Source organism: Trachinotus anak, unplaced genomic scaffold (genome assembly GCF_046630095.1).
Source record: "Trachinotus anak isolate AG129_WGS33_773 ecotype Australia unplaced genomic scaffold, CSIRO_AGI_Tana_v1 ptg000012l, whole genome shotgun sequence".
In the NCBI taxonomy this organism is placed as follows: Eukaryota; Metazoa; Chordata; class Actinopteri; order Carangiformes; family Carangidae; genus Trachinotus; species Trachinotus anak.
In genome coordinates, this window is record NW_027273863.1 from 23,579,482 (window position 1) to 23,591,726 (window position 12,245).

General features: G+C 40.9%; 1 protein-coding gene across 6 annotated transcripts in view; it reads right to left on the reverse strand.

Annotated features, from left to right (window-relative positions):
• LOC139628582 (receptor-type tyrosine-protein phosphatase mu-like) overlaps positions 1–6,934 on the reverse strand; it is a 148,179-nt gene extending 141,245 nt beyond the window's left edge. For all 6 annotated transcript variants that reach the window (XM_071490366.1, XM_071490365.1, XM_071490364.1 and 3 more), the window contains exon 1: positions 6,561–6,934. In XM_071490366.1, the coding sequence (XP_071346467.1) occupies positions 6,561–6,633 (73 nt within the window). In that variant the 5' untranslated portion in view covers positions 6,634–6,934. The remainder of the gene's footprint in view (positions 1–6,560) is intronic.
• Positions 6,935–12,245: the final 5,311 nt, after the last annotated feature.

Consider the following 12,245-nt stretch of genomic DNA (forward strand, 5'->3'; position numbering starts at 1 on the left):
AATTAAGCCCCACATTTCAGGTCAAGGCCAGATGCTCACATGAACCAAATATCAAAGTGCGCTCTATCAGAATCAATTTCTATTCACATAATAACCTGTGGGTTATAGGCGGCAATGCTGAACAGAAACCAGCTGATTGAACAGCAGGTTCTGAAGATATGTGAGGAGTGTGCCAGGGTCGGGGGTCAACTCAATCTGAGCGTTAAAAACCATCTGTGTGGCTGCCAATCGTCGGTCACTGATACAGATTTAATCCTCAAGACAGCAGGAGTGAACTATTTGAATAAAGAAGAGAATGTGAGTACAAGTGAGCTGATATCTGCCCTGCTATGCAGAGAGGAGGCCTAACAATCAATCGAGTAGACACACTGTAATGTCCTGATTTAAACTGCTTCTCCCACTCCTCCCTGCTTCCCCTCCTCCTTCTCGTCACCATTAATAACAATTGAGACCCTTGGAGCATTAATTAGTGAAATTTTCCTGTGTGCCTGGACTCACTGAGCCACCTACAACGAATGCAGACTTCTGTAAACATGATCCGCTGCATAGTAAGTTGTTTTTCTACTGTGGATATTTTTTTTTTTTTTTAAGACATGGTGATGAGATCACAGAATTGTTGGAGCATGCCAAACACACACAAACACTCTCTCTCTCTCACACAACACACCATCCCCCTGTCTGTCTCTCACCCTCTCTTCATTAGGCAGCCCCTGTGCTGGCCTGTGTGCGATTCATTAGCTTTTATCCTCTTCATTTGAAGAAGGAGCTGTGTATAATTAGAGCATCTCTGTTTGTCCAGCATCCTTCACACAGTCACATCTCAAGGCCAATTATCATTCCACTGCAGAGCTCCCGGATAACATAGCCACATCAGCCGCCTCGAGAATGAACTTCAAACTATTACTACCTCTCAAGAATGTAAATAAAATCACTTGCAAATCAACAGCTAATGATTGAGTGTGGAGTGGCACTCCTGGGATATGAAGATGATGAACCATATTGGTAGAGTTTGCGTCCCAAGCTTTTACTCACTTTCTTTTGCTGGAAAGTGCTCGTGATAGGCCGACACTTAACAAATTTCCATACTTGCAGTCTGTACTCACACAGTCACATGTTTGCTGTTGTGTTGGCTCCGTCGTCCAACCCTTAAACTTGATGGGGATTGTTTCATGTCAGATTGTTTTCTGCTTTAATGTGTGCTTTACGCTTTTAATTTGACTTTAATTTCACAGCCATTTTGGCTGAAATGTACAGTAAATGCAGATATTTTAAACAAAGTCTCCCCCCAATTTTAGGACAATGCAGAATCCTAAACAGACAGTCAAAACAACCACAGAGCTTTTTATGGTCAAACAGTGGAATGTTCTTGAGCGGCCAGGTCAGTCATCTGACTGGGTCCAAATTATCATGTGAAACTGAAGGCAAAAAAAAACCAAAAACAAGAAAGAAGTGAAGATAGCTGCAGAACAGGGATGATACAGAGACTCTGCTGATGTCTAGGAAAGGATTTGACACTAAATATTAAATATTATGACAGAAAAAAAGAGGCATTCTCCAGGCTGAGACAGAAAAGTTATATCAGAAGTCTTTATTTTGTCAGTCAGCCTACAAGTTCTGACTTTGCAGGGTCTTCATCAGGGCAGAGGCATATCGATTACACCCTGTGCTCCATATAAACAACTCACCAGACATTATTCCCTCATGTAATGAAATGACAAATACATTTTCATGAGCACCTCACTGAACTTGCTTCATGCAAAACACACTGATTCAGTGTTTGGCTTTTGCATTCATTTTGCATTTGGAGGAATAAGTGCGATGACTTTATTTATGTTCATCAGAACTTCTCCAGTTACTTTCTGTGCTCTACAACAGGCGTCTGTCTATTAAAAGAGCTACAGTTGCTACAAGTGGATTTAAAAAACACACAAATTAAAAAGGTGACAGTCAAGACTTTAACCTCGGAGTCACTGTTTGATTTTAGATCTAATGTGCGGGAGTAGGGAGCCAACAAAACAAAAATGTGTCACTCTGCAAATACGCACTGCACTTTCTGTCAGCTTCTTAAGCCTACGTATGATACCACTTTGATTAATTTTTAGTTTTGTTGTCACAGCAGTTACATTTCAAACGTGACGACAACACAATAACAAGGTGAAGAAACAAGAAATGACCAAGATATCCATGATATCAATCTCTGTCACAATGTCCGCCTTTGATAACTCAATGATGACTATTTTGTGATGACATGTTTACTTTTTTTTTTTTTGGCGTGTTAATTTTCCCTCATCTTCCCTTTATCTTCCCCCTCAGTCAGTGTCTTCCTTCCAGAGAGCAGATGCTGACTTTTCCCATGGAAACACAGCTGAATAATGTGTCAAGCTGTGCGACCTTTACTCAGAATGCAACGTGTTTTGTTTTTCTGTTATAATAAGTCTAATGGGGATCGCAAACTGTTAGATAACCTTCTCTTACACGATGGCGTCCTCCTGGTACGACTCTTGAGTCCAGAATCACGATGATGATCTTTAATTCTGAGACAATTGACGTTATACATTTTGACCCGTGATGCTAATGCTTCAGATACTGGGTTTTATTTTGAAATGCGGACGGCCTTAGGAACAGCTTGATATGATATCATGCTGTCTGTGTTTGATCAGTGATCTGTGCGAAGAAGAAAAGGACCTGCACAAGGAATATCACCAGTGGCTGTTTAGGGTGTAATTTTCCTTTAAGACCTGCACTGTTTTGTTTTTTTTATTGGATGTAAAACTAAGATGCACAGATACTGACACTACATAGGCCAGATACTGTGTAAAACAGGGGACTGAAGTCTTGCACCAAGACATGTTAGAAATCATTGGACATGCTGTCAGTCTAGTCACTTCAAACAAACGGTCTAAGCCTATACAGCAGCACTTCATGTTTGCAGGTTCTTGATGTTAATTTTTTTAAGTAACACCCCTCCTCTTCCTCCCAATATCTATCAGCCATGATCGGTCTGAGACAGCTATGCTGACAAACTCAGCAGACCCCTTTCGAGGCAGTCGCACATGTACCCGCAGTGTTTGAACAGCTTCAGTAAATCCTTGTGTTTCCACCGCCTTCATTATCATCATAATGAAAGTGTCTGAAAAGCAAAGTTACAGAAGAATGTAGACACCTCACTTTCTGCTTTGTACTATCATCAATCACCATGGAGCTTTTTTTTTTCTCTTACAACATTGGTTGAAGCCATCATATAAGAAGAAAAAAAAACCACATGCATATTTAATTTCATTCTCCACTGGCTCACACAAAAGGAACTGCCACCCATCAGGACACCTTTCGGAAAAGTCTCTATTAAATCTGAGTCAGCTGGGAGAAAACAAAAGGAGAAAAAAAAAAGAAACATTTCATGAGTGAAAAACTATCTAAATTATTGCCAGACTTCAAATGAAGTGCTCTTTATCTTCCCAAGCAGCCAATGTGTTGTTTTACTCCTTAGTCACAGCTTGGATGGCAATCAGGATCGGTCAACCAGGACACTATCAGCAGCAGTCACTCTGCAATGACAAACTGCAGCTCTACACTCCGAGCATGGGCATTATTCTCAACACACGGCTCACCCCTATCAGAAAACAAGGCAGGTTTTATGGCTGCTGGAAAAGGTGGTAAACATAACAAAGCGCACAGCTCCCTGGAATTTAATGTGCTCGGTCAAAAGACGGAGTATAGATATCAAAGGCCAGGCCCTCTTTAAAAAAAAAAAAAAAAAAAAAATGCTGTCCTCATAATGTAGAAAACAGAAGCACTGGCCATACACAACAAGTGATTTATAGTGTTGATTTCTTTTTTTTTTATTTTCTCTCTGAACCTATAGCATCCAGTGGGCATTGTAAATGCACAAAGAGATGGGGGGGGGGGCAAAAGAGTAGTTTGTCTCTACAATGCCACTGGGAACAGATATACAGCTGCATTAACAAGTTCACAGAGGAAGGAGAGCAGGAAAGTGATACAGTGTGATCCTGATTATGGAGTCAGTTTTGTTTTTCTATGTGTAAATTAAAAGGCTTCCGAAGGACCGCTCTCTGTGATCGAATTGAGGCTGCACAGTCACAAGGTGCTGATACTGCTCGCTGAAGTGGACGGACGCGCTGGTTACCTCAGTGATCTAATTATCACAGGAGCTGTTAGCACATACTCTCCATAACAAATGTCTCGAGCTGCATGCACAGGCTCATATTTAGCCCCTACCTCTCCATCCGTGTGTGGCTAATCCGTCACCTAGCCTGAGAGAGTAAAAACACATCCAATTGATTTCTTCCTGGTTTACATATTTACACACACACTCATGCAATTAGGAGCACATTTATCGACAGTTTCGGCACCACTGGGAGCCCTGCAGTGCAGCCCACTCCAATAAATCTCCGAGTCCTGAGGCTGCCAGCGGGCAAGACTGATAAACTTCACACAAAAGTGGGCTGGGAATAGTTTGAGCTTCAGGGTATGAGTGTTCTCAGTCACAAAAATTGACCCATGGCATCCAGACTACCTGATAAACACTATTTATTCATCACAAAATGTTTTCTTTAGGTCTCTGAATAAGTCACATCCCCTCTGTGAAAACATCCCTGATAGGGACAAGACCAGATTGTTGGAAGTAGGGACACATAAACTAAATAAAAAGGTCATTTTTTTCTAGCAGCTAAGTTATTTTGTTGCCTCAAGAGTTGTGATTAAACTGCAATTTTGTCACAGCAAAGACTCAGACAGTTTCCACGGTGCATCTGAATTCTGATCCATGAGTCTGACGCGTGGCCCTCCACCCTGAGCGGCTTAACTTCATCATCTGAGTATCATATTATATGTGTACCATGCTGCCCCCCACAGGTGCTCTGAAAAATGCACCAGCTGTCTGTAGAGACCCACAGCATCCAACCAGAGCTGGAACCACACATCCTACTACAACTCCAACTCACACCCCACTTCCCCAGAGTGAAAGCAGCAAATGTTCACGTATGGAGCCAGTTCATTTCATATTATTATGAGTTTTTTTTTAAAGTGCAGCTCTAATTGTATTGGCAGTATGGATCACCTTCGGTCCGGACATCCATTGTCTATCCATTGATTGGCATGAATATAGGCTAATGTGCCTTTTTTCCACTTATAATGCCATGATCGAGACAGTAGAAATGACCCCTTCAGGGGCTAAATTAGACTCCGAATGTTAAGTCCCCTGCAGCCATTACCACTGGGGGTGAAAGTCTGCACTATTATGTGAGTAATTCCAATAAGTCAAATCACTATCTGGCACTAATCCTTGAACTTTTTCTCTCCACAAAGCTCTGAATAGACTTATAAAATGAAGTTGCCTATGTATATGAAAAGCTATAATTTGAGCAGGAGTGGGGGGGGGGGGGGGGGGGGGGCTGCATGAACAACCTATCAAAGGGTGAAACAACAAATCCTTCAGATTTAGGGTAAACAAAAAGCACTTTTCTGAAACATCCTAATGCTTATATTCTCAGCTGCCAGGGGAACGGTTCTATTCAAAACAATAAAGAGACTGATTGACTTTTTTTATACAATTAACCTTAACAGAAACAGCCTTTTTTAGCGGGGACAGAGCAGCTCTATAAAAACACAAATTGTTTTTATGAATTATCCATGATTTTAGAATAATGCAAGAGGGGAAAAAAGACAGTGAGTCATTTAAAAAGATACGTCATATAGGTTAGTGTATATAGATCACAGTAGGTGCATGACATAGTTTAACACCACAGACAAAAGTTGAATTATTTTTGCACTTTAGCTGAAGCAGCAATAAAGGAAGGGATGAGAAGAGCCCTGCGCAGCAAACATAATTCACATTGTGCATGTCTGGGTGGGAAGTGGACTCTGAGGTGACTGCAGCCCGTGTCTACGTGGGGTCTGGCCGGGACCTTAGAGATGAAGTTCGCACGGAGTTCACGGTGGAATAATGACAGTAGGTCCCGTTTGGCTTATCACCTCGCCGGTATACAACCCGGCAGCAGCGCACGGTGACTCTCGGTCCTTGAAGCTCTTGGGGTTAATCACATTAGACGGCAACTTATCAAGATAAAGTTAGACACCAACACTGAACTCCTTAAACTTGCGGTCATATAAATCGCGGCGGAGCGGAGCTGCTGCGGCGCCTGTGGCGCACCTGCCCGCTGCGCGCAGCCCCTCCGGAGGTGAGGCACCGGGCACCGGGCACCGGGCACCGACCACTGCCGCGGCTGTGGCCCTAAACTGAGACACTCAGTTTCATGTGAATCAAATGTGATTTTTTTAAAAATCATGTTTTTAACTTTGTCTGCAAAATTCCCGCCCTAGAATAACTCCCGCTGCTTCCACGGTGCCACGTATGCTCGAATTTACTCCACAAACATTAGTTAAAGCCGTAAAATTGCGGCTCAACTATCACCAGGCTGAATAGTGGCCAAACTGAGTTGAAGCGCAGTCCCCCTCCACTTCGTCCCCGGCGGTGGCAGAGGCTGAAACAAGACGGCACAGACCCCCTGCGCGTACAGACATCTGCAGGTGATCGCCCTTACCTTTGAAAACTTCCCCCCGGGCGGACAACAGCAGCGTTATCGCAGCAAACCAGCAACTGATAACTTTATCCATGTCGACGGCGCCGTCGCAGCGTTAACCCCCGGCCGCGGGGTTAACTGGCAACTCTGCTTTTCTTTATTGCAACTTGAATCCTACCTAGACTTTTAGGAGTGTTATACCTAAAGTCTTCTCCCTGCCCTCCGTCCCTTGGCGTGCTGTCCGAGGGGAGGGGGGGTGAGAGGACACTGTCGCCGACACGGCTGCTCCTTGCCGGTTTGCTCCACACTTGGAGGAGGAATGTGTGAGTGAGTCCTGATTCCTGAATTACGCCTGGATTGAGTGGTCCGGCAGCTCCAGGAGAGCAGCGGCTGCGTACGCGCTGTCTGCCCGGTAGAGGGCACTTGTGAGCCCCGCCTGTGAGTGAGGGGACAGGCGGAGATGTCCCCTCCTCCTCCTCCTCCTCCTCCTGCCTCTGACTGTGACTCTATTGGTGTTTATTTGGACCAGCTGTGGAGACTGAAATTGGTTAAGGTATAGTGAACCCGGGCCATGTAGAAATCTGTGGGCTGTTAACCCAGTCAGCCATCATTCATTTAAGGTGGCAATCAATGGCTCAGTCTGATATTGTGATTATGACCAATTTAACTGAAATCAATTACATTAGAATTTAGATTTTGTTGTTTAAATAGTCTTTTGTTGACGGTTCCTTTATTTCCTCATTGTTTGGCTTCCTACAAACCATTAAATATATTTTTTCTTTTTCCTCTGACTTAATAAAAAAACAAATATGTAGAAAGTTACTGAACTTTTAACCTTTGTCTTTGCCAAAGACTCGGCTTGAACATGTGCTGAGAGGGACAAAATATTCAAAATACATACAAGTAATGTTAGTTCAACAAATAAGAGAATATTTAGGCTAATATTTTATATGCCATAAGAGATATATACAAGCAAATATAAATGGATTTTGTTTGGAAAAAAAGTCATTTGCAAATTAAGAAATATACAGTATGTTATTCTATATAGTGATACATCAGTTAGAGCCCTCAAACTGAACAAGCTGTTGTCAAACTCCAAAACATTAAATCAAACAGACTTATCTGAGTCCAATATGGAGCATTCACTGTATTTAGCCATGTTCTATAACAGAAGTAACATGACATTTTCTGTAGCTGACTCCTGAATCATGTCTTGGCTCAAAATAATGTTTGTCATGGAGCAATATTTGGAGCTGTTAAAGAGGGTCATAGGGTCAAGAGCCAGTGTTTACGCAGCTGTCATCGTTTTTATGATAAGACTGGAAGACAGGAACCTGTGGTCTGCCCTTGTTTTTATCAGGTTGTTTTGTAAAATAAAATGAATAAACCTCCAACCGGTGATCATCCTATCACTAAAATGAATGTATTTTCAGAAAACCTCACATTTGGGAAAAATAAAATCACTGTTCTGATGAAGATCATGTAATATGATGTGAACTGTGGTGGATTCTCATACACCTAAAATGAAGATAGTGTTTCCTAAAATATGCTGTTTATTACATTTATTCACTTTGGACCCAGCCAGGTTAGCCATTTACCAACTGTTTTCCAACTATTTTCTTTATGCTTTATAGAAGAAAGTGAATAAGCATATTTACCAAACTTTTTCACTGTTCCTTTATGACTAATGTCAGCCTGTATAAAAAACCTTCACATAGAAATATGGGTAAAATCAGTATGGAGTATCTGTCCCTGTAATGTAAAAGTTTTTTTTATCATGGCTGAAATCCAGTTCCTCCACTGAATAAGCTGTATGAGCATTTTTCATGCTCAATTTGACACCTTCATTTATGAATTTCATATAATTTGTAAACCTAAGATCTTTTCCAGTTGGATTCCTGATCATGGTTCATCCTGTTTGCCTCTCTGATCAAATTCAGACTTTGATCCCATTACAGGGAAACCGAGGCTGACATTCAAGAGGACCTCATCAGTTGACCTGACAAAACAGAACCACATCAGTACAGTTGTTTTTTTTTTTTTTTGTTTTTTATCTTCGATGAATCAATAATGATGCTTTAACTTTAATATATGCAAATATTTGTTGCATATATTGGTGCAAACAGCACCAGGGTATTCTCACAGCAATATCAAACACAAAGATGGAGTGGCAACTAATGACAAAGTCAACCAATGTCGTTCCCTTATTGTTTTTGCATGCATAAACAGACATGGCTATTTCACTTGTACCAGCAGTTTTCATGGCTAATTAAAATGGAGCCAGATTGACATGGGTCCACATTTAGTTTCAAAATGACCTTCTGTTGTATATCAAGGGTATACGGCACCCGCGGTTGTTTCACTACACATAAGTACGCCAAACAATGGCTGAAGCATTTCACAGAAACGCCTCACGTCTCTTTGTGGTCTTTAGGTATTGTCTCGGCTTCAGCAGTTGTGTTGCCAGGAATGCATGAATACCAGTCTGAGCAAAACTGTCACGGGAATTGGAGAGAATGTGACTGCTCCAATTGGATGAAGGAATGAATGGATAACATCATTGTCTGCAATGAAAGAGAGAGAGTGATTGAGGGGTAGGTTCTCCATAAACACAGTCCTAAGTCTTGTTCAATAAATAAATCATAATAAAACCCTTCACCGGTGGTTCTAACCATTTATCACTTTTAGCTGCCCTTTTCAACCCTTTTCCATTGATCTATCTATTTCAACCTTTTATTTGTTAATTTTATTTATCAGTTGTGTTTATTCAGATTTCTCTTCTAACACATTAACCATTTTTTCATGCACTCTCAATCACAAAATGTAGTGTTCAGGGGATAAAGCTTCCTTAGATTCAAAGCAGAATTTCCATTTTGTCAAATGAGTTATATCTCTTAAACTAACCCTTCACAGCTGCTGTTTGTCTGCAGCTGCTGGTGAGGAGTCATGTGGTGAAGGCAAAAACAAGCCCATCTACCACTTACATTACTGGAAATACCTTATGTTGGCCTCACACTTTTTTTTTCTTTTTTAAGCCAGGAACATTTCACGAGCTTACTTTCCATCACACTCTCAAAGCTTTGACATTCCACTGATTGGATGGGAAGGATCAGACCAGCATCAAAAGAGTCCATATTTAGGCCTCAAAGGTTGCGACAGTGGCCCAGCGTTTCAGTGACTCACAGTTGCTGATTTCTGAACAACATCCTGAGCTTCTGAATAGCTGATATTGACATTTCATCACGGAGAGCTGCCACCAGCAGGGGACAAACCTTCAGCAGATCTATTCTCCTTCATATCTCTCCCTGCAGGGATGGTTCGAATCAGTTAAACGTAAGAACGATGAGATAAATAACCCTTTGTAGCCATTGACACAAGTGGCAGTGTAATGCTGTTTGTCAATAAATGCCAATAACCTCACCTTACGTGAGGAGTCTCAGTGTGACTGAATAAATCGCACAACTTAAACTGCAGTACAAAGGAAGACTTATTAAGTCTCTCCTCGTGTGGCTGCCCGACAACAGTGATTTTGTCATTTAATTCCATTGTGATTATCCTGCGCCTTGATTGTCACAAGCTCAATACGCAATTGATTAGCTGTCCTTCATTATGGGAAGTCACTCGCCGCTGGTGATGCTAAAACTGTTTTCTAAGCTTTGGCTTATAAATGCATAATACCTTCGAATGAAGAACACGGGTGCCATGTCTGTGTTCGCCCACTGGTTGTATCTTGCACAGGGTCTCATTATAAAGCAAAGTTATCAGAGCACGCAGCAATTAAATAAGATCAGAAAATACTACAAAGTCTGGTAACTGCAGTCATGGGTGATCCCCGGTGTACAGCTGACCACCAGTGAGTGAGCACTGTTTGCTGCAATGAGGCTGATTGCCACACAGCAAAGGATCACTTTAATTAATTGTCATAGTGGTTAAAGTGTGTTCTACTTGACTGTGCACAAGAGACCCCAAACACCACTCTGTTTCTCTAAATTACAAATACATTTATTTTATTCTATTAGTTACTTTAACAGCTTTAGGAAAATGTCTTTTTCTCTCTATGTAGAGTGATTATTTCGTCTTAAACAAGTGATACAAGTAGTCAAAGTCAGCGTATATTGTATTATCACTAGAATAGTAACATCACCACAGAACACTATTACCTGAATTCAGGTCATCTGACTCACACTGAATATCTTTATAGGTGCTTTATTTGACAACATGTCCCATGATCGCTATCTGGGACAAAGACTTATTCAGGAGGGGTTCATCCATCATGAATGCGTGGGTTGTGTGTGTGTATGTGAGTGAGAGAGAGAGAGAGAGAGAGAGAGAGAGAGGATATCTCAGCATTCACTTTGACTAATGTAGTAACGGGTTCACACCAACAGAGGTCACTTTTTTTGTCTTTTCTACAGCACATTCAATCTTCACTGTGACCGGTTAAACATGCACATGACCTTCTCAAAGGTGGTGAGATACATGTAAACCTCATTAATGTTCAATGTTCTTTTGCCAAGAAACATTTATTTTGGAAAACAGGGATCACTAATCTTTCAGAATAAACCTTCCTCTGTGCAACAATGACTACAGAGTACTGGAACAGGAGCTGGTTAATGTGCTATCATGATGTTTTGGGTTAACATCTGTTGAGAGGAAAGAATCTGGATGAATAAATGAGAGCCAGACTCACACAGTGGTCACTCAGGGGTCACAGTAGAGCTGTGTGACAAGATTGAATCCACTATTACAACAGTAAGAAGAAAAAACTGTCATATCTATATGTGGTACGTAGCAATATGGAAAATTCATTTAAACACATATAAAATGATCACTGATTTTCAACTGATTATCACTCAGTACACTGTTAGGTTTCACATGTGAAAAAATTTCACATTGTCATACAAAACTTCAATGCTTTATTTATTTATCTGTAATTTCAGTTTGACCACATTATTTTTAAAACTGTAAATGTTTGATCATTATTAGAATTTGATTCCTGTAAAAGTCACTTAACAATAATTTTGAGTTACTGTATTTTACATCTTGAACCAGTTGAATATGTACAAAAGGATTAATGCATGATTTGCATGATGTTGGGTCATGCAGCAAGTATTTTATCTTATTTTTTTAATTGTTTTATTTACCCATATTATAACTCCTTTACAACTTTTGACATTTCATTTCAACCAAGTTTGGCATGATGACTAATGTATTTAATTGTTTATCTTCTTTTGCTTCTTTGTGATGCTATAGTAAGTGCTTTTGCTTAATATTATTGCAATTTTATGTCTTCCACAGCTACAGTGCATATCATCATGTTTTTTTTTCCATAACTGTTTTCAAATTGTTGGTATTACAACACCCAACAACTCAGAGGAGATGTCATCCAGCAGCCCTGCTCTGATCTGTGGCAGCAGAACAAGATTTAATCAGAGTCTAAGTCCGTGTTGTGTTTTGTTTTTGTGGATCTTAAGCCCCCCTCCACTGTTCTTTCCACTGACCTTACCCACCTGATCCCAATGTCCTGAATACAACAAACAGTGGCCTGTGGCTGAATGTACGCCCGTGTTTCCTCACTCACAGAGTCAAACAAGATCAACTGATTAGTAATCAGCCAACAAACGTAGTCCTGTGAGTTTTTGTCTGATCTGGGTGACTTGTCCTGACCCCTCTACTGTGGATTAACAAATGTTTTGACATGACACA